The 22,875-nt window shown below is 43.5% G+C and overlaps 1 protein-coding gene across 1 annotated transcript in view; it reads right to left on the bottom strand.

Annotated features, from left to right (window-relative positions):
* Positions 1-284: 284 nt before the first annotated feature.
* c1qtnf12 (C1q and TNF related 12) overlaps positions 285-22,875 on the bottom strand; it is a 47,670-nt gene continuing 25,079 nt past the window's right edge. Inside the window, exons 2-8 of the mRNA XM_079580877.1 lie at positions 14,679-14,783; positions 13,037-13,148; positions 12,773-12,957; positions 9,015-9,123; positions 8,846-8,939; positions 3,236-3,314; positions 285-923 (exon numbers count right to left, since the gene is read on the bottom strand). Of these exons, the coding sequence (XP_079437003.1) occupies positions 825-923; positions 3,236-3,314; positions 8,846-8,939; positions 9,015-9,123; positions 12,773-12,957; positions 13,037-13,148; positions 14,679-14,783 (783 nt within the window). The 3' untranslated portion in view covers positions 285-824. The remainder of the gene's footprint in view (positions 924-3,235; positions 3,315-8,845; positions 8,940-9,014; positions 9,124-12,772; positions 12,958-13,036; positions 13,149-14,678; positions 14,784-22,875) is intronic.

Genomic DNA, 22,875 nt, shown 5'->3' with positions numbered 1-22,875 from the left:
TGCCGCTGTCAATCACTTGTCTTTCTATTATATCCTGAGTAGAGATATTGTTACATGTTGTAGTACTGCATAATTGTACTTTGGTATTCAAAATGGCTGCCATAACAACAAACGTTACATGACTGATATATAGTCCCTTTAAGGCTTAGATGAACAATGACAATATCATGCGAAATACCATCAAAACGTTTAGACCGATTCCACAGCGACACAATCATCTCTAAATATAAGTTTATTTTCAATCTGTGGCTTAAACATTCATAGAGTGTAAATCATCAGAAAAGATATATTTTACATCTCAACATAAATATAGAATAACATTTATGATGCAGCTTACATACCTCTGTATGTCTGAAATATACATTCATATAAACATATGAACAACAACACATGTAGGAATACGCTGAACTTGTCATGAGGCTATGTGGGGACATTCAACTCTGTAAGACATTGCTAGGCCTTTTATGAGCATATTTCCATGGTCCAGTGTACTCCACCTCTGTAGCTTTCAACGAAACTCATCCACGGCGCGTCAATGAGTTTAAACATTTGCAGGAAACGTCCAAATCTTGCATCGCTCCCAGGCCTACGACATTGTAACGGACACTCCTCTATCTCAGCGTCTTCAAAAGCTGCAGTGCATAGGCTTCACCAGTTCTCTGTAATGTATTGCATCGTCCAATAAAAAAAAAAAGTTCAGTCGTCCTCAGCCTGGAGTCCCCAACGACTCAAAGGTCCGGACTGGTTTGTGAGGAGAGTGGGGGGAACGCTCAGAAGTTCGTTCGTAGATTTTCATTCAAACGTCCCGCCGTTTGGGGCAGTGGCTATACCCCGAGCAGCATGCCCATGAAGTCCGAGCCGTTCTGTATCGTGATGGAGGCGCCCGCCGCGTTGTCCACAAATATGGAAGTGTATTGTCCCGCCTGGAGAGGAGAAATAACGTGCATGTCAGTTTATGCAAATGTATGAGGGAAAAGTGGATCGTAATGCTTTGAGTCAGAAGCTCTTCAGATTTGTCAATGAGTTCAGCTGCAATGTCGAAAAGCTAAAAAGTAAAATATTGTTTGTCATAATTGCTAATCGGTTGTACTAAGCCATAAGTAATTCTACCTCATGGGTGTCTCCCAACCAAAGGCCCTGTGGAATAGTTTATTTGTGTAAATACTACGGCTGGGCATCGATTCAGATTTTCCAAATTGAATCGATTCGATTCACGATTTAATTCAATTGATTTTCTATTCAGTTAAATATCACGCAGTGCCAATTTTACTTGGATGTGGATATGGAAGACATTCTCAGAAGAACTAATGCTGCAAACAGTAGAAACTAAATCTAAGTTGGTGCATTAGTAACTCTATAAATATGAAGAATTGAACCCAATGCAATGTGCCCTCAGTCACACAAAACGATCAAAGATGTTGTTAGCATTTGGCCTCTCCCAGTATATTCCTATAGCTCCAAACAGGGGTGAAGTTGGAAGTGACCAAGCTCTTCCACAGGCACAAAGACCAGACAGGTACGCATCAACTCGTCTAAGCTCAGGTAAGAACACATGTCTGTATGGAAAAACGGTGGCCTGTTCCTTTTAAGGGATTTAATTTACTCCCCTCCTTTACTCCCCTCCGGACGTATAGGCTGACAATGCCCCAGACGGGAACCCATCGGGCCAGGGCTTCTTTTATTCCAGAGGCTGTTGCAAAGGTAAATGCTCTCACCGCACCTTAGGCTTTGTCTGATTTTATGCTGATTGGCTCTTTGCTGTTCAGAGCTGGACTGATGATGACTGTGACTGTATGATCCTTGTTCCTAATACAATTATTTACTGTGTAACACCTGCTGCCTCATAATTTACTTCGGGACATTAATAGAGTCGAACCTTGAACCAACTGTAAAATGTAATCTGCGCTTCATGTCCAAAACATCTCAAATCTGATGTATTAATATACGTTTATTTCCATTTTGGGGGGTTCAATTTTCTCCTAAAGGGCCTATATCATGCAAAATCGACTTTTTGGAGCTTTTAGCCATGTTGTAATGCTATTTCCTTATCAAAAATACGCCTAGAGTGGTTTTTGGTTTCATTCATGCAGTTCTCAGCAATCCTCCTCAATCCTGCTCTCTGAGCAGCTGCTCCGCCCTCTGCTGGAAAACCACTGAGTTATGACACTCTGACGTTTTTTACGTCATAGTGTCAAACAGGAAGAGCACGACTTCTGTAATGTAATGCCTGATTTTAATGGATAAAACAGCTTATTTCATTGTTTCTGTTGTAAGAAATAAAAAGAGAAAAGAAAAGAAAAAAAGGAAGTGCCCGAGGCATCAGCACTGTCCCTTCGGACAAAACAAACGCACCCCCTGAGCGTCTAAACAGATGTCACGTTTACACTGAAGGATGTGAAAATGGAGCTCTTTCTAACCTACTCTGGAGACGCCTGTTCCTTTTTCTTACCTAACGATAATGTCACGGAGAAAAGCGTTTGGGTACGAGAGGACAGGACTTTATTCAACCTTCCTAAAGAAGAGGCCACTCGGCAGAAGTTGAACTACCAGCCAAAATAGTGTGTTTCTGAACCAACGGCAGAATCACAGTGGATTAACTTTTATTACCAACGTTGGTCCCATAAACACCAGATGGAGCGGCCAGGACAGAGCAGTGAATCAATCAAAACGCATACTAGCTTGTGTGTTAGCGTGTGTGTGTTTGCCATTTATGTGTTGCAGATTTCAACGCCTTTTAACTGCATTGTGAAGTTACTCCACTTATTATATGTGATATTTATTTTTATTTTACTGCTAATAACGCATGGGCAGATTAGCTCGGAGAGAGGGGGCGGAGTTAACTGAATCGAAGCGTCGTGTCTTCCGGGTTTGCAAAATACCCCCAGAAAATACTTATATTTCTCACAAGAAATAGTGCTCCATAGGGGTAGAGGTAGAGGTACTTTACTTTGGGATGGCTAAAATAACATGATACAGATCCTTTAAAATACATTCATAAATGCACTGTTATAATGAAAAGAAGTGTTGATATGACCTCGCAGCCTCCACCTCAGTGTTCCACAACCCCCAATTCATCAAAGAGAGACAGATTGTGTCTCAATCCACCAACCCTATTCCGAGATGGCTCATTATTTACACAAACACAGCCTTGTTCACCACTGTTTCAAACCCTTTTCCTTAACCTCATGTCTCCAAAGATGGTGGTTTGTGGCTTTAAAACGTCGATATTTCTCACCTGCAGCTCCAGCAGCCCTTGGACACTGACGGTGAAGATCTTGCTGTTACTTTCTAACCCCACGATCATCTCAAGCGATCTGCGAAAACAAAAAAAACACAAAAAAAACAGGCTGTCAAATGTGCTCTAACAACCGTAATGCGTCGCAACACACACACAGCCACACAGGGAGAAGCACTGGCTCTTGTTAAGCGGAAAAGGCTCCATCTTTACGGCAAATCTATCATGTTTTTCCCCCTTTCCAAATGTCATCGCTGCGAGACTCATTCCCCGCATGTTCCCGAGCGCGGCTTTGGCTCTCCGGGCTGAGGCTTAGCGCTCTTCTGGTTTGGTCGGCCTTTATAATGCTATTATTTATACGGAGCTTTCATTGTGCCTCTCTGCGGTCGGAGCAGGCTTAAGTGAGCCGTTTATTTCTGTCACTTCTCGCCGACTTTATTGAAAGAGGGCAATAATAAGCGGCCCGGGACAGAGTTGAGCGCGAGTTTGCGGACACACTCGCTGGTTTCAGTTCGAGTGTGCGGAGGGGGAGACCTTATCGAACGGAAAAACCTAAACATGCATGAAGGAAACAAAAAGCTACTGTAGGTTTTGAAGGTTTTAGTAGATTATGGAAGCGGGGAAAGAAAGAACAGATTTCAAATTTTCCAGTTTTTATGATGCATTTTGCTCCTAAAGGGCAACCAATTACATTCTGTTCACATCTCATGGCCTTTCACAGAATTACTGAAGCGCTGAGAGAAAGATTAAGCTCTAAAAGTTAATAACCTCAAAGTAAAAGCTACTGTAAATTCTCTAATACTGGCCTGTATTCCATTAGCGGCCGGGTCTCTGACAGAGGCCGGGTTCGTGGCTGGCGGAGGCAAATTAAAGCCGGTCTCTAAAACAGGCCGGGGCTTTTATTAGAAACTATAGCGGTAGAAATATTCCCCATGTTAGGAATTAGTCTCATACTGGTGGAAATGAAAACTCACGTGCAGGAAGTAAACAAACGGGAACCCGGGCCGATGGGAGACGCTGCGGAGGAGCTGATCCGAGCGTAACTTTGACACAGATTTAGCCACTTTTCAAACCTCCTGTGACTATATTTGTGGAAACAGGGCAAACAACAAATGTTGTGTGACCCTCCAGGGTTTTAATAAAGTCTCCATCGCGTCTTCAAAGCACGTCCAGCTGCTCCGTGTGCAGGTCAGTCCCACGCCTCAAAATAACTCCTCCCATCAGCGCGAGCGTCTCGTCTTCTCTCGGGTCAGTCTCATGATCGATCACAAACACAAACGCTCCGTCTAAACTCGCCTTTTACACGAGATAACAACAAATAATCCGGTCCGCGGTAAAAACGAAACAGAAACCTGCAGTGACATTGATGTCAAAGCTCCGCTAACAGCAACGAAACACTTCCTGTTGTCCCGACAAAATAGAAGGCGCCAATGTTCCAGCCGCTGGGAGAGGGTTTGAAATGTTAATTAATAAATAAACCTAATATTTTAGGTGCAAATGGACACAAATCTTATCTAACAGGTTAAATCAATCAGCACCAAAACAGCTATTAACCGTATCAACTTTAAAGGGGCTAGATGCAAGTCCGCCATTTTAAACTCACTACTGCCACCTCAGGTCATACGTGTGACTGCACCTTCTGTATTAACCTCGTGCATGACGTCATTTCGGACCCGAATTATCACCTTTTTTAGTGACAGTGCAGGATTTTGGAGGCAGTTGTGGTGAACAGGTCTGAGCTCATTCTACACATTAGGACAAGGCTGGAACACGTCGTTGGAGTTGAGTTGAGTATCAAAAGTTTTCCAATCAGAGCCGTTTTTTCCTATAGGCAAACTATGCAAGTTGCGTAGGGCCCCCGCAGCCGCAAGGGCCCCTCATCTCAGTCAAACTACGGTGTTGTTACACTGTCCACGGCCTTTTTGTCTCAAAGATGAGTTGAATCCACACGGTTCTAATGTGCGCAGTTACTTACAGTAACTCTGGTTCTCTGAATGTGCACAGTCTAAAACGAAATGGGTAAATGCTCAGTGGTCAGACAGAAATAACCGTCAGGTGCAGGTTTCAGTTAGTTTTAAATCAGTGGTTCCCAAACTGTAGGTCAGAGGTGAGAGAATGTGACCATTTTCCATTTTAAAAAGTTGGGAAATAGACTAGTCGTCCTAAATCCCAGTCTCACAGTGGCTTAGTGGTTAGTGGTTCTCACACAGAGGGGCAGGGCCTGAATTGAGGTCTGTATGTTCCCCTTCTGCCCTGCACTACTGCACAGTTTTGACCGTAAATGGATTCGCTCTTCGTCGAATAGCCATGGGATGCGAACTGCAGGGCCCCGTGCGGATTTTTGCTCAGGGCCCCAGAAGGGCCAGCACCGGCTCTGTTTGCAATACATGGCTTCCGACACAACTGTTAATATGGTGGTATTTTAAACAAAATCTAGGAAATGTTGATCAACAGAGCCTCAGGAATTAGGGAGACTCCCATTATTCCTCTTCTATTTGGTGATTTTGACCAGCTGAAATATTTCTTCTTGTAGTAAATCATAAAAACTGACACTGCCACACGTTCTATTTAACCGTGTACAATTTCTAGTAAAAAAAAAAAGGAGGTTTAAGTAAGTTTAAGTGGGCCTATACTATCCAGGCCGCTTCCCATTACCGAGCTAAGCCTCATCATTAGCCGCTTTCCCAGCTCCGCGACGGGGAGGGATTTGGACGTTAACGCTGCAGCGGCGTAACTGGCTTCCTCTGAGGTCAAAGGTGCCTCAATAAAGATTAGCTCGGCGACAGGGACCACGGCTCCAAACGAGAGGACATTTCTTTTTAAGACCTGCTCCGCGCTTTTACGCAGGAAATGCCAAAGTGGTTCCACACAAACTGCAACAGACAACATTTTTAACGCCTCATAAATTCTAGCGAGCGGCCGGGGTTAGCGTTCGCCGCTAATACGACACGAGGGAGCGGGGAACGGTCCCGGCCGGTCCAGTGGCTCTGTGCAAAAGAGACTTCCTGGGATCAGTTTTACGCAATGGGAGTGCGAGTCCGGCATGTTTATGGAGTTTCCTAAATGAAAAGCATATGCAAAAAGGGCTTGTAAACAAAGGAAAGGTCGACCGGTTGAAATCTTGACTTCGCAATTAGGTCTTTTGCTCTGTTTCGTTGGTCTGAATATTTTGAACTATGACAAAAGGCTCTTACGGGCTTTTTTATACGTAGGGTTAGGTTTTTAATAGCCTACAGTGACGCACTAAAAACGTATCACTGATGTCAACTAAAAAAAAGAGGAACTGGCATGGGCTTTAACACAACTACAGGAGTTAAAACAATTGTTCCATCCTAATCTCACCGACTAAATAAAGTGCAGAGATGTGTGTGAGCAAAGACAGGACAGACTGATGGTCCGACTCGGAGCATATTGGATATAGCCCCACCCCCACACACTCTAACACGAGATGGCTTACACATATTCCATTGTTGACAATCAGATCAGCACACGTACTTATGCTGTTTATAACCTTTAATAAATAGAATAATCAATGCTTGCACTTAAAGCAGTACTAAGTAACTTGTTTACCTAAATAAATCCTTTTCGTAGTCCCTCTGGGGGTGATACAAGTGTTTATGGGATGATTGGAGGGTCTTTCATCTCCCCCTGGTGGCTCTGGCCAGAAAACCACACTTGCAACTTGACTGCCACCGGACCAGAGTCACCAATACACATTAATAGAATCACGAAGAGGAACTAGCAGGCTAACGGGCAAAGCTAACTGTGGGCTAGCGCCACTTTTACAGTATTTACAGCCAGGTTTGAGGGATTTTTTTTTTTTTTCCATTGTGTAATTGGATGAACAATATCCCTCTGTCCCCTCGCCTTCACTGTCAGTGTAGTATTTACTCTCACGGACAATTAATAAGTAAAAAAATAGCAACATGCTATGACACCTGCAGTTGCGCTTATGGCCTCTAGGGGCAAGAGCTACTTAGTACAATATAGGCAGAATTGTCTTTTGGGCTCAGAATCCACCACTACGCATTCAGCCGACTCATTAATGTAAGCCAGGGGTGTCCAAAGTACGGCCCGGGGGCCAAATGCGGCCCTCAGACCAATTTTTGGTGGCCCTCTGCCTTCTTGCTGAATCGGGACACATCATCAGAGATAGTCCTTTTTATTTGAAATGTATTAATTCCACACAATTCTAACCAAACAACTAACCTTTTACTGTGAGACAGAGCAGGCATGAAGGTTTTGAGCATAAATAAAGGTGTGGGGCGCAATTTAAACCTTTGCTAGTCAAAGGTTTTGCGGCACTAACCACCGATCTATGGCCCTTCACCCTGTGTACGCTTCAGTATGCGGCCCCCCATGAAAAAAAGTTTGGACACCCCTGATGTAAGCCATCATAGCCATTCTATGAATTTTACTGTTTTCATGCTCACTTGTGCTCACAGAGCTGTGTTTCCAATCAGAAAACTGCGGAGCCCGTTTTGTAGTCCCCTTGGCCCCTGTGCTCCAGCTCAGGAAGCCCAGTGGATGAGGCGGGCCTGACTGTAGCTCTCTCCCAGACAGAAACAGTCTCGTAAACGTGGGACAAAACACTGGGGTTGGAGAAATCCGGGACACGGGACACGGTACACAAAACTGGGACTCTCCCGGGTAAAGCCAGATGTCTCCTCACCTTAAGGCGAGACACTGCAGGTGAATAGGGAAAAAAATTAAATTTACAGATATCAATTTGAAACTTTTGCTGTAGATCACTGGTATAAATGTGAGAATAAAATACATTGCAAGTTTTCTGTTATTTTATCTTTTCATATAAGAACAAGGTGTTTTATGCCTAAAAATGCCCCAAATTTCCCATCTTTTCGGCGACGAAATCTGAATAATGGATAGAGTTACATTCAAATTTATGGTTTCATTTTATTGATGAATGAGTTACCAAGACTTAGAGGGGATTTTGGATGTCTTGTTTAGTTTTAAAATAAGCTGTTTTTTAGTGGACAAATGTGTAAAAAAATTATTTTCGCCTTATTTTTTGACATTCAAAACTCAATAAATGGGGCTTAGGGATTAAACAATAAAAAATCCCTCTGAAAAAATCTTCCAAATATTGTTCAGTCCAAGGCTGGAAAATTTGAAGTCTTTAGGTCCGACTGAAGTGGACATAGTGTCGCCACAATGACAGAAAAATGTGTTTTGAGAAAAAGGCCCTTGAAATTGCATTCTCCCATTTAAGTCTATGGGGGAACATTGAATCAGCGCAATATTTAAACATGTTATTGTGAAGATTAGGCATATTTTTGGTTTCCGGGTGAAAGCTTGTATGTTCAGAGACCAATTTGGCCCCAAAACCTGAAAACTGAAAAAAATGAGTTTTGCCTGTAGTGTCTCCCCTTAAGCATTGAACACAAAAATACTACAGAGGTGACAGAAGCGAGAGTCAGGGTACCACATTTTCCTCAGCAGTGCGTCTATTTGCAATATCAGCCTGTACTGCTTATGTTGTGGGAGAAAATAACAAAGACAAACTCTACAGGCCCAACATGGTCCAGGAATCTGCCATATGTGACAACACTGCACAATGAGATCCCGTCAGCCGGTACAAAAAACACTCACGTGTATCTGTGACAGAGGGAATCGATGCAGATCAGGACCCGGACATTGTCTCGTGCTTTCAGCTGACTCTTGCTCCTCTTCACCTCATTATGATCTAGAAGAAGAACAAAGGGTTTGAAAAGGCACGTTTATGAATGCAAATCGATCACAGCTGAATAGTTGTATTCACCGATGTGGACGTTCGCAGAGAACTGGTAGATGCCGGTGATGGGTGCGGTGAATCGTCCCGTTGTTTGGTCCATGCCAGATCCTCTCAGGAAAGCTCCTTTGGCTGGAGGCTGGAAAACACAGAACTGATTGAATATAGGACAATACACGATATGCAATACAATTATTATTCATTTTTTCATCTCTTATAAATATAAATGGGTAGATTGAATTCAAATTAGTATCGGAAAGAACAAATTCTAAAACTGTGGGGGAAAAAAGTTCTTGAATTCAGCTAATGGCATGCTAGCAAAGATTAATGGCGCCGTGATGAACACACTTTGACGACACTTAACTGCTCAAAACGGATCTGATGTTGGATTATGGGATTTTGATATGTGGAAATCAGTTTTGTGGTTCCCTCTGTGACAAAATAAAATCCAGAAAATACTGTTCAGAGCACTACAGCACTACGCTTTATATTAAGGTGTGCTTAAGGTTAGAGTTAAGGTTAGGATTAGGGAAGGCCATGAATAAGCATATTATTCATGGCCTATTAGAATGTTAATAGATGATAGTATAATAAGAAACGTATTAATATCTATACAAGCATATTATTCATGGCCTAGTGACATGAGTAGCTCTTGCCCCTAGAGGCCATAAGCGCCACTGCAGGTGTCGTAGCATGTTGCGTTTTTTTTACTTATTAATTGTCCGTGAAAGTCATTGGCAGAAAAGACAAAGGGAAAGAGGGATATTGTTCATCCAATCATTTCTCTCAAACCTGGCTGTAAATACTGTTTAACTGGTGCTAGCCCACAGTTAGCTTTCCCCTTAGCATGTTAGCTTCTTCTTTGTGATTCCATTAGTGGGTATTGGTGACGCCTACCCCAAGGCAGCGAAGTTGCAATTGTGGTTTTCTGACCAGAGACACCAGGGGGAGATGAAAGACCCTCCAGTCATCCCATTTACACTTGTATTACCCCCAGAGGGACAACAAAAAGGATATATTAAGGTAAACAAGTTACTTAGTACTGCTTTAATACCTTATTAACACTTAATACTAACAAGCACATCTTAATATAAAGCCAACAATGTCAGCTCTTTTTTAAAAGTCAGTCCAGTTGTTTTGATTCACCTTTGAGTCTGATTAACTTGACACAATAGACTATTTTCTGCGAGGGGAATGGATTCTCTTGACAAAGGAAAAGTGCTCACTGATGCAGATTATTTTAACAATGTGTGAAAGAAATGGGTCTATAGCGTGTATGGGAAAATGTTGTATGTCTTTGAGTTCATCCCATAATAAATGATATGTTTCTTTTAAAGGATCTGTATCATGCTATTTTAGCCATTCCAAAGTAAAGTATAGGCATTTATTTGATATATTGTACCTCTACCACTATGGAGCACTAATTATTGTGATGAATATAACTATTTTCTTGAGGTATTCTTCCAACCCGGAAGACAAAACACTTGGATTCAGTTAACTCCGCCCCCTCTCTCCGCTCACACAACTTTACCATAGTAGAAAAATACATTTCACAGCAAAAGTGAAGTTACTTCACAATGCAGTTATAAGGAGTTGACATCTGCAACACAGCTCCGTAAATGGCTAACACACACGAGCTAACATGACTCACTGCTCTGTCCTGGCTGCTCCATCCCTCAGGTGTTTACAATATGGGACTCACGTTGGTTATAAAAGTTAATCCATTTTGATTCTGGCGAAGGTTCACCAAACATCCATCAGAGACAGTCACAGAAAAACACTCTTTTGGCTGATAGTCACTGAATCCCGGAGAGAAATTCCAACGTCTGGCGAGTGGCCTCGTCTTTAGGAAGGTTGAATAAAGTCTGTCCTCTCGTAGCCAAACGTCCATTTTCGCCACATTATCGTTAGGTAAGAAAAAAGAACAGGTGTCCAGAGTAGGTTCGAAAGAGCTCCTTCACAGCTCAGAGCAGGATTCAGGAGGATTGCTGAGAACTGGGGGTGTTTTTGATAAGGAAACAGCATAACAACATGGTTAAAAGCTCCAAAAAGTCGATTTCGCATGACATAGCCCTTTCAAAGTCAAATTGTAAACGCCTAGTTCTGAATTTCCATACTATTCTAAGCAGAAGTAGGTACATTTTTTTTGTTTTTTTTTTGTTTATTTGACGCCAGATTCCCCTCCCCCAGCTATCCTTATACTACGCCGTCTGGATTGGGCCTGTTCCAGCGTTTGCTCGGTGCATATACTGGCAGAACACTCAATTGCAAGCCCATTTCGTTGACCAAACTCTAGCAAAAGTAATAAAATAACTCCACTTCAAAGGGAACATTTTTGGTTGACAGTACAGCAGTCTTTGTGTAACGTTCCAGCAGTCGGCCTGGGAGACGCGCCGCTTCTCTCCGCAGCGTTTTCAGCACTTTGTCTCGAAACGGCTCTCAGTCTAACTCCCTCGAACATTTAAACACATTACGGCATTTATATTACAGTGGATGCCTCCCAACATGGCATAGTTGTTCCACTGCAAGCGCGCTTTTGAACAGTGTCTATTTCTGTTCTCCCCGGCTCGCGGACAGAGTTGCTTTTGTACGCCGCCCAAGGAGTGATGTGTAAAAAACTGAAAACGTGGGTGTTTTTTGACCAGATTCTCGGCATCAAGGGGGAGATGGTCCACCACATTTGAGCAAAGCGGTGACTGGGCTAAACACGGCGCTTGGAAACAAAGAATAACAGTTGAGGGGGATTCTCTAATAGTTGGTATTTTTAGCCTCCTGCGGTGAACCAGGCTTCGTTTTTTTTTTCCAAATAAAGTGCGCTCTCTTAATATTGACACCCTGAATTAAGTCTATGGTTATACAGGTGACGTTCTGGAGACTTTCTGACCCCCAAAAGCTAGTGATTCAGGGAGATCTTTTGGGCCAAAGTTTAAAAAGCTGATGACACATTCAGTTCACTGGTTAAAGCAGTACTAAGTAACGTGTTTGCCTTAATAAATCCTTTCCGTAGTCCCTGTGGGGGTACAAGTGTCTATGGGATGATTGGAGGGTCTTTCATCTCCCCCTGGTGTCTCTGGCCAGAAAACCATGTTTGCAACTTGACTGCCACCGGACCGGAGCCACCAATACACACTAATGTAATCACGAAGAAGAAGCTAACGGGCAAAGCTAACTGTGGGCTAACGTCACTTTAAACAGTATTTACAGCCAAGTTTCGCCTTTTCTGTCAGCGTAGTCTTTACTAACTTGCTACGACACCTGCAGTTCCGCTTATGGCCTCTAGGGGCAAGAGTTACTGCGTACTGCAGGCGTGTCCAAAGTGCGGCCCGAGGGCCAAACGCGGTCCTCAGACCAATTTTTTGGTAGCCCTCAGGCTTCTTGTTTTATTGCCACAAATCGCCAGAGATGGTAATTTTTGAGGTTTTTATTGTGTGGAATTATATATATAAAAAAAAACAAAAAAACATTTATTGTGAGATGGAGCTGTCATTATGGTTCAAAGCCTAAGTAAAAGTGTGGGGGATTTTAAATAAACACAGTTGAATGTTTGAATGCATTGACCACTGATCTGTGGCCCTCCATGCCTTACACATGTTAATATACGGCCCTCGGTGAAAAAAGTTTGGACACCCCTGGCGTACTGCTTTAAAATGCAGAATCATTCTCTTGATAATTTTTCTTGGTAAATATTGAAAGTTTGTCAGTGTTTGTAGTAATTGTTTGACACAGTAGGAGCTGTTTTTACTGCCGCTCACTTCACAGCGTATCCAGTTTGAGTGCCGGGTACGTACGGTCTGAAAGTTCTGCAGCTCCACCAGTGTCTTCTTGTCCACCAGCACGGGCCCCTTGAGTTTGCAGTGGAAGGCCTCCTCGATGCGCCGGTACGAAGTCATGCCCTCCAGAGTGAGCAGAGGCACAGGCAGCTGAGAGGGGCGGGTCTGTGCGTCCAGGGCCACGGCTCTCCTCTCTGACGCCTCTGAGCAACAACAACAACACATCGTCTCACTCACAAACACAAAGAAACACAGAGTTCACCCAGTGAGGAGTGTCCATACCTTTAATCATCTCCTTGAACTCCTGCAGCAGCACCTCCTGAGTCACTTCAGCTCCGGGTGCTCCAGGGGGGCCTTGTGGGCCTGGGGGGCCGGGGGGACCAGGGGGGCCCGGCTAAAGGTGGACACACATGACATGGTAAGATTTCAGTTCCATTTATTTCGAACTAAAGGCACTTTTTCACTGGTTCGGCACTGGGCCTTTGGTGGTGTTTCCACTGACCAAAAGGTGGTATAACCTTAAGTACTACTGCAAAATAATACAAAACAACTTCCGGTAACACTTATTTACTGAGAGACATCAGCTAGTGTACACTTTTAGACTACCCTTGATACATTGTACCTCCCACATTAAAGGGATATTCCAGGATTTTTGACATAAGGCCTCATTTCCTACCTATCCAGAGTGTTGTTGATTTCTGGAGATATATATTTAGTTTTAGCTCATGCAGTCCTTATATTTGAAGAGTTTAGTGGCGCTAGGCTAGTGCAAGGCTAGCGCATGTCTATGGTAACTAGTAGCCTGCATTAAAAACAGTCTGACCCAAGCACAGTGCATCTGAGAAATCGCTTACAACAGCAGACTACCCATATAAATGTCTGTGTTGACAGAAAATTCTTTGAAATATAACCATTTTTCATTTAAAATAACTTATATTTCAGCTTCCTGGTTGTAAGCTATGCAGCGGCGGAGTGATCTGCTAGGTCACCGGATCTACAGTAGTTTGTTTACCTGCATTGCTACACGTGGAATTCACAAAGGAGCTTTCTACAAATCAGATATGGCAACGTTTGGAGGACGACCCCATGATTTTTTAAAGAGTTTTTTTAATGCAGGCTACTAGTTACCATAGACATGCACTAGCCTAGCCCTCGCCTAGCACCACTAAACTCTTCAAACATAAGGACTGCATGAACTAAAAATAAATATATATCTCCAGAAATCAACAACACTCTGGATAACTAGGAAATGAGGCCTTATGTCAAAAATCCTGATAAATCCCTTTAAAGGGGCTGGAAGCAAGTTCGCCATTTTATACTCACTACTGCCACCTCAGGCCATATGTGTAACTGCACCTTCTATATTAAGCTCGTGCATGACGGCAATTTGGGCCGAAGTGACACATTTTTGAGTGACAGGATTTTAGAGGCAGTTGTGGTGAACAGGTCTGAGCTCATTCTACACATTAGGACATGGCTGGAACATGTAGGGGGAGGAAAATACAGAATTTTAACATTTTTAAACTCCTTATAGTCCCTGTAAGTACAATGTTATGTGATCTGTAACACCTGCAGGTTACATACACAATGGAATAATGTGTATTAGTATTTTCGAGGTACGACACAAGACACAAGACCCAAACTCTAACCCTAACCTTAAACGAACAGGCCACTGTTTTTACATATTGAGAAGTTGGAAACTACCACACTCTTCCACGGGCAAAAAGACCGGACAGGTACGTATCAACTCGTCTAAACTCAGGTAAGAACATAATAATCACAGTATGGAAAAACGGTGGCCTGTTCCTTTAAGTATGTACTGCATAGGTACACGTTATTACACATGGTTACATAGCACATTACATTGTACTCCATTTAGCTGGGCCCAATGTATCAAGGTAGTGTCAAATAAAGTGTGACTTACAAGGGGCCTTTTCCTTTTGCGGCACTTTCCAGGGAAGTTCCCGACCGGCCTCTTCACAAAGTCCATCCATGATCCCAGCGGGTCCACTCTCTGGTGCTCAGACACCTGCACAAACAGGTTCGTAAAGAAATTAATATCTTTATATTCTTTAAGGACTCAAATTCACTGTTAAGCCATTCATCATTTAATGTCAAAGACCCGACCTTACACAAACTGCAAGCAGTGAGCACCAATATAATGCTGCGATTGACCTGCTTCAGACCAGAATCTAACGCTCAGAGGACCAGTCTCAGAACTGCAGGTGGCAAGTCAGGTCTCATTTGCCCTGAAAGACTTACAAACAAAAATAAACCATGTCAAGTGGAGCAGTTTAAAGTTTCCATGAGCCGCTCCGTGAAATGGGTCTGACTGTGACATGCACCGTACGCTTGGCTCCCAGACCCATTAGTCTGGAACAACATGTCAGGACCGGTGCACTTCTCTGGTCACTCCTGCGGCATTTCTGATGAGAATGACCAACGTGAGAGAATGTATTTGATGAAATTCTGTTTATGTGCCCGTTATTCCCTTATCTGACATAACACACATATCATGGTTGTTTATTTTGAAGTTTCTCCCAGATGTTTGACATTCCAGGGCCGTCTCCCGTCAAAAGGCCTTCATGCTGTTGTTTAAGTTTGATCCACCGCGTTCTATAATCTATATATCTCTTCGCATTGACCCCCAGTGTGTTGCTCCAAAACCCTCTGTGTGAGCTGGCACCTATACCCAAAACCCTCGCCGGAGCTTCGAAAAGGCCCAACCCAAACACAGAGCGACTTCAGACACAGACTTGGCTCGCGCAAGTGCGTTTTTTCTGTAAAGGAATTTGTTTCGTTTTGGTGCTATGGATCACTTATCTGCAAAACCAACACGCGCCTTTCCGCACTTTTTTAAAGACCTGTCGCAACAGAGTGACTGCTTGTTTGTCTTTGAGTGTTTTATAGCTGGGATTTCTTTTTTTTTTTTTCTGTTTGAGCGACTTTCCCATCTCAGCCAGGGCAGACGAAATAAACAAGAAAACAGACACAGGGCCGACCGCATGTTAGACGCTCTGTTTGTGATGCCGAGGCTTTGGAAACACAGTTGAAAAGCCAACGCTGGATTATGCCCCGCTCAATGAAATTTGATTACAAAGAAGCAGTGGACTGAATGTTCCTTTGCATATTCTATTAAGATATTCTTTCACATTAAAACGCTCTGCCACTGAGAACCTTTGGTATAGATGTTTTGTTGCTGTTGTTTTGAGGGGAGACTTGGAACATTTTTTTCAAAATCTCACACTGGTGCGATTATAGCTTTTTAGTAACACCTACAGATTTCATATTTTCCAGCCTTAGACTGAACAATGTTTTGAAGGTTTTTCCAGACCAATTTTTTCAAGATCTAGTTCCTAGTCTGATATATTGAGTTTTTAATGTCAAAAACAATTTGAAATTTCTATTTTTACACATCATTCCACTAATAAACATCCATCCATCCATCCATCCATCCATCCATTTTCTTCCGCTCTATCCGGGGCCGGGTCACGGCAGCAGTCTCAGCAGAGATGCCCAGACTTCCCGATCCACACATACCTCCTCCAGCTGTTTTGGGGGGACCCAGAAGGGCCCACCAGGCCAGCTCGGAGACATAGTCCCACCAGCGTGTCCTGGGTCTTCCACGATGCCTCCTCCCAATAGGACATGCCTGGAACACCTCCTGCGGAAGGAGATGCCCGAGCCACCTCAGCTGCTCCTTTCGACGTGAAGGAGCAGCGACTCTACTCCGAGCTCCTCCCGGGTAACTGAGCTCCTCACCCGATCTCGAAGGGTGCGCCCAGCCACCCTGCGAAGGAAGCTCATTTCGGCCGCTTGTATTCGCGATCTTGTCCTTTCGGTCATTACCCAAATCTCATGACCATAAGGTGAGGGTGGGAACGTAGATCGATCGGTAAATCGAGAGCTTTGCCCTACGACTCAGCTCCCTCTTCACCACGACAGACCGATACAGCGACCGCATCACTGCTGACGCCGCACCGATCCGTCTATCGATCTCACGCTGCATCCGTCCCTCACTCGTGAACAAGACCCCGAGATACTTGAACTCCTCCACTTGAGGCAATAATAATAATAAACATCTTATTTTATAAAGACGTCCAAAATCCCCTCTGAAAAAGTCTTTGCAACTAATATTTCACAAAATAAAACCATGTTTTTAAACCTGGCAGCGGGAAATTTTGGGCCTTTTTAGGCATATACAGCCTTATTTTTTAAAATAAAAACATAACATGACAGAAAACTTCAATAATTTATTTTCTCATATTTATGTCAGTAATGATGGATGGATGGATGGATGGATGGATGGATGGATGGATGGATGGATGGATGGATGGATGGATGGATGGATGGATGGATGGATGGATGGATGGATGGTTGGATGGATGGATGGATGGATGGATGGATGGATGGATGGATGGATGGATGGATGGATTCCTGGATGGATGGGTGGGTGGATGGATGCATGGATGGATGGATGGGCCAAAACAGTTTCACAGACCACTGTCTACAACCGAGGGTGCTGTTCTCAACAAACCTGTCACTCTCAACCTAATATAAAACAACCCTGGTGCATCTAATAAGGCATGAGCAATTGCATTTTAGGTTCTTTTTTCCCCCTTTTTTTTCATTTAAGTGCATCAGAGCATAATTCAGGCAATTACTACCCCACTGTTTGCTCTTCCAATTCCTCTTACATGTAACATTCGCTCATGTGTGCGGCCCGTCACAGCTGGGGGAGTGTTATTCCACGCCTGTAGTGACTGCAGTACATTTCCACTGGGATTAGCAGTAAAACAGTGAATCATTACCACACATTACGGTCTAATCTTAAAGGCACCATTTAATAACAAGAAGTGGCTTTGACCCAAATCAGTTTTCACTGATTTATATTTTCCGAGCTGATGTGAACGGGTGCACATTGGCCCACACATGACTTTATAATTACACATCTTAAGCCAGTCCCTACGTAATATTAAAAATGACAGCATATCACTGCCAGGAAATCAGCCCTTGCAGCTAGTTTTTACACGCCATGGCAATTAAACTATTAAACTGTGCCCCTGAGGATTGTTCGAGCTCAAGAAACTAAGTGAAGGTAATTATTATCTACATTTCTGAGTGTAAAAATAATAGGCAGGCTCTACGTAAACAAACAGAGGTGGGGAGAGTTCTCCGGGAGCTTTCGAAAATGTAAATGACACGAGTTGTGTAAGTAATTAGCGAAAAGACGACTTAAGTACAGGCTTACAGAACTGATTTATGGCAGAAATAGCAAAACAAACACGGCAGGAATTAAGTCTGAGGTGAATAGGTAACTCGCAGGTACAGGACCAAACGCCGTGGTATAATCAGGGCTTTGGGGCGAAGTGACTGGGATTTCTGCCTCACACCGAGATGGATTGTAAGTGAAGCTTAAAGTGAGGCTTAGGTTGGAGTCCAGTCGACCGTTTAAGCCAGTGCTTCTAAACTGGTATGGCTTCAGGGCCCACCATTACCCCTTGGAGAGAAAGTGACAACCCAAAAATGCAATTTATTATGTAGTGTCCAGTGTCTGCGTACACTGGTGTATGAAGGAGAGCGTGAATGGGTGACTGGTTCCTCACTGTAAAGCGCTTTAGGCCTGATGAAGGTAGAAAAGCGCTGTATAAGTTGAGTCCTTTTACCATTTACAGTATAGTTACCGTAGTCATTTTAACAGACTCCGGTCGAGTTACTTCATGTTTTCAGTACCTACATCTTGAGAAATGTTGTTCTGGGAAAGGCTTGCGACCCACTGAAAATAGTTCTGCGACCCACTTTTGAGTCCTGACCCACTGCTTTATGATACGATACAATATACTTTATTAATCCCAAAGGAAATTCAGTTTATCAGCTGCCCGCAGTAGTCATAAAAAGAACAACAGGACAGTGCAGAGAATAAATAAAAGTACTGTACAGCCATCATTCCCACCCATGGATTTGGACTATACGGAGTTTAAAAATGTTAACATTATGTATTTTTATCCCCCTACATGTTCCAGCCATGTCCGAATGTGTAGAATGAGCCCAGACCTGTTCACCACAACTGCCTCTAAAATCCTGCACTGTCACTCAAAAAGTTGTTACTTCGGGTCCGAAGTGCCGTCATGCACGAGCTTAATATATAAGGTGCAGTTACATGTATGACCTGAGGTGGCAGTAGTGAGCATAAAATGACTAACTTGCATCTAGCCCCTTTAAGCCTAATCGCTCAGTCTATCCTTGGAGCAGGAGAGCAGCCTCTCAGTGAAGGAGCTCCTCTGCCTCATCACCAGCTCATCCAGGGGGTGGTCACTGTTGTCCAGCTTCTCCAGGGTTCTCCTCTCCGTGACTGGCACTACAGAGTCCTGATCGGCCCCAACAGTGGAGGCCTTTCTGATCAGTTTTTTCAGTCTCAGCTACATCCATCCATCCATCCATCCATCCATCCATCTTCTTCCACTTTTCCGTTTCCGGGTCGTGGGGGCAGCTGCTGGAGCTGCCCAAATCACATTGCACCAGCCCCTTATGGCTCCTCTTGCAGGTGGTGGGTCCACAGAAGGACCGCCTCACGAGGCCTGTTGGTCTCTCATAAGGGGCTTCTGAACTGCTCTTTGTCTGACCCGTCATCTAGGACCTGTTTGCCCTGGGAGACCCTACCAGGGGCACGAAGCCCCCGACAACAGAGCTCCCAGGATCATTCGGGGGCTCAAACCCCTCCACCACGTTAAGGTGGCGGTTCCAGGAGGGGAGTCTCAGCTACATTACGATGAATACTTCCTGGATGAATGAGAGCCTTCACAAACATTCCCAGATGTAGCAGCGGGCGCAAGCTAAACTGTTTTGGCTAAAAAGCTCATTTTGATTTGTCCACACTTCGGGAGTCGTGAACACATCACAATATTTTCATTTGAGAGAAAATGGAAATATATGAACTGCTAAACGTAATATAAGAATAATTTACATTTCAGAAATGGTTGTAGAGGTCTCAGCCACAGTCTAATAGATTTCAGTCACAGGGAGGTGTAGCCGTTTGCAGAACAAAACAAAAAAAAGCCAGTCATTCCCGCAGGCATTCGCTGTGGCACTGTCTCAATAAGCCTCAAAAGATCTAGTGTTGCACCAAGATCTTGTACTGATGATGGGAGAGTGTGACCGCTGCGCAAAGCCTTCTCCAGCACATCCCAAAGATTCTCAATGGGGTTAAGATCTGGACTTTGTGAAGGCAATGTGAGAATCCTAACACAGTCATCTTCAAATCTACCCATTGATGGAATAATCTGGTCATTCAGGATGTTCAGGTCGTCACTGTTCTCATTCTTTGGGCACATAGTGTTGCTGAACCTAGACCTGAGCAAATGCAGCAGCCCCAGATCAGAAGGCGACTCTTTTTTTTGGGTCTGCCAGTCTCTAAATATAGCACTTTTTTGACTGATCACAGAAGCAAGAGTCTACATCCGTGTATGTTTTTTCATTGGTTGTCAAGACTCTCACTCTGAGCTCTCCGACTGAAATCTGCATGTGGTTAACTCGCTTGAAACCCGTTGAACTGAACTTCCTCCGACTTTTTGGGATAATTCAGTTGGTGCGGCTTTAATCTCGCGGCTCTACGTGGTGCCGTCCATCTATCACTGCAATGTTGTCCTCCATTCAGATAAAAGCAGAGAGATCAAAGCTAGAAAAATCCCTCTCCATCACTGGGTCTGGGTTGCACGATGAGCCGCAGACGTATACTCTTGCGAACATGAGTGCACGTGGAGGAGGGTGATGGAGAACTCCGTGGCTTTTATCGTCGCTGATGTACGAGAGCGTCGCGTCTGTCAGCGCTTGCACAGAACATGTCAGGAGCCCTCCCCGAAAGTGACAGGCCTCGAATCGCCCAGACTCTGTTTATGCTGCAGTCTAAACCGTGCCGCTTCTCTGAGTCACGGCAAGGGGAAGGAAAGACAAGACAGAAATGTGCTTTGCATGGAGCTATTACTGTAGCAAAGTCACTGCAAAAAGACACACTCGGCAAATGCTTTGAAGCTTCATGTGATTTTAGGCCATTTCAAAACTGCATTGGCTGAACTGATTTTTAACTTAATGGAGAAAAACGGTCGATATTATTGCCTTTTTTTGTCTGAGAGGGGAAGCTATTGATCATTCAACATCTAAAAGAGTCTTTTCCACCTACATTAGGCACTCAAAGCGCTTTACAACAAGGAACCACTAACCCATTCACTCTGTTATCCATACACCTGCAGCCCCCTCAGCACCCTGGGTTCCCACGGCCTTGTTCAAACTCCCGACCTTCCGATCATGAGACAACCCGCTCTACCGTCTACGCAATTATAGCCTCTTTGTCCTGACCCTGGCTCCTGATCTCGAGCCTAAACCTTTCATGGGGTCAGCTGTTAGATCTCTATGCGGTTAGTGAACTTTTGCTTCAGCAGCTTTTGCCCAATTCGACCGTCCTCACCCAGGGGAAGGGGAAGTGACATCACCAACAGCTGCTGTTCTTCTTCTTTAAGGTTATTGGCAGACTGCAGGCAAACAAAAGCGCATCCCGCCACCCACTGTGCTGCACATGCAACAACATAGTGTCCAAATAAAGACATTTAAGGAGCAACAAAAAGAGAACTCCATAAGCAATCACATTTCTCTTTAGCCTTATTTTATCTCAGCAGCTGAGAGAGAGATATTGTCCATCCAATTACACAATGGAAATACTTTTTTTCACTCAAACTTGGCTGTAAACAGAGGCGGAAAGGCCATATGTCCATTCTGGAAGAGCACAGAAGGGCCACTGGCTCGAGGGCCACCGGTCCCGCCTCAACCGAGCTTTACCCAAATCTAAAAGCTCAAAAGAAAAGCATCAAAATAGCGAGAAAAAGAGAAAAACACGGACAAAAAAACACAACAATAAATGATAGAAAAAATTATTAAAAATGTGACAAAAATGTGACAAAAATGTGACAAAAATGCAACAAAAATGTGACAAAAATGTGACAAAAATGCAACAAAAATTCAACAAAAATTCAACAAAAAATCAACAAAAATTCAACAAAAATGCAACAAAAATGCAACAAAAATGTGACAAAAATTCAACAAAAATGTGGCAAAAATTCAACAAAAATGTGACAAAAATGCAACAAAAATGTGACAAAAATGCAACAAAAATGTGACAAAAATGCAACAAAAATGTGACAAAAATGCAACAAAAATGTGACAAAAATGCAACAAAAATGTGAATAAACTCAACAAAAATGTGACAAAAATTCAACAAAAATGTGACAAAAATTCAACAAAAATGCAACAAAAATTCAAAAAAAATGTGACAAAAATGAAAAAAAAAAGAAAGAAAAAAAACATACAAAAGGTGACACAGCACAGCAACAGCGCGAGGAAAAAGGTCAGTTTTGTGGGTCTTAGCTTTCAAAAGAGGACAGAATGCATTTGGTTTAGGCGGGAGGTAAGAGGTTAAAATATGTCTTTGTGGAAGTGCACATTTACGCTAATTCGGGCCGGGCTGGTCAGAGTCCAGGGCTGTTTTTCAGTCCCAGTCCGCCCCTGGCTGTAAATACTGTTTAAGTGGCGCTAGCCCACAGTTAGCGTTGCCCGTTAGCCTGTTAGCTTCTTCTTCGTGATCCTATTAGTGTGTATTGGCTGCTCCGGTCCGGTGGCAGTCAAGTTGCAATTGTGGTTTTCTGGCCAGAGACACCACGGGAGATGAAAGACCCTCCAATCATCCCATTAACACTTGTATAATCCCTAGAGAGACTACGAAAAGGATTTAAGGTAAACAACTTACTTAGTATTGCTTTAAGTGGTTTATGTATGAATGATGTGCTACACGCGATTAAAACAACATTTGTGACTCTTTTCACTCGCGCCGTGTTCAGTTCAAAGATCTGTCGCCGTCGGCCGTTCTCCTCTGACTCTCGCAATGCATTGTGGTCTACATTGACAAGTGTAGTTACAGTGAAATTTAAACAAAAATCCACACGTAAACAGTTAAAGAATGGAGGGAGTCTAGACGCGGAGCGCGGCCGCGGCACAGACATGTTTTAACAGCGCTGTTTGTTTTCAGTGGCGCGCAGCCCGGCAGAAATATTTCACGGCTTTATAGCTTCAAATAA

The sequence above is a fragment of the Gobius niger genome (genome assembly GCF_951799975.1).
Source record: "Gobius niger genome assembly, chromosome: 22".
In the NCBI taxonomy this organism is placed as follows: Eukaryota; Metazoa; Chordata; class Actinopteri; order Gobiiformes; family Gobiidae; genus Gobius; species Gobius niger.
This window is presented reverse-complemented; position numbering and strand designations above follow the sequence as displayed.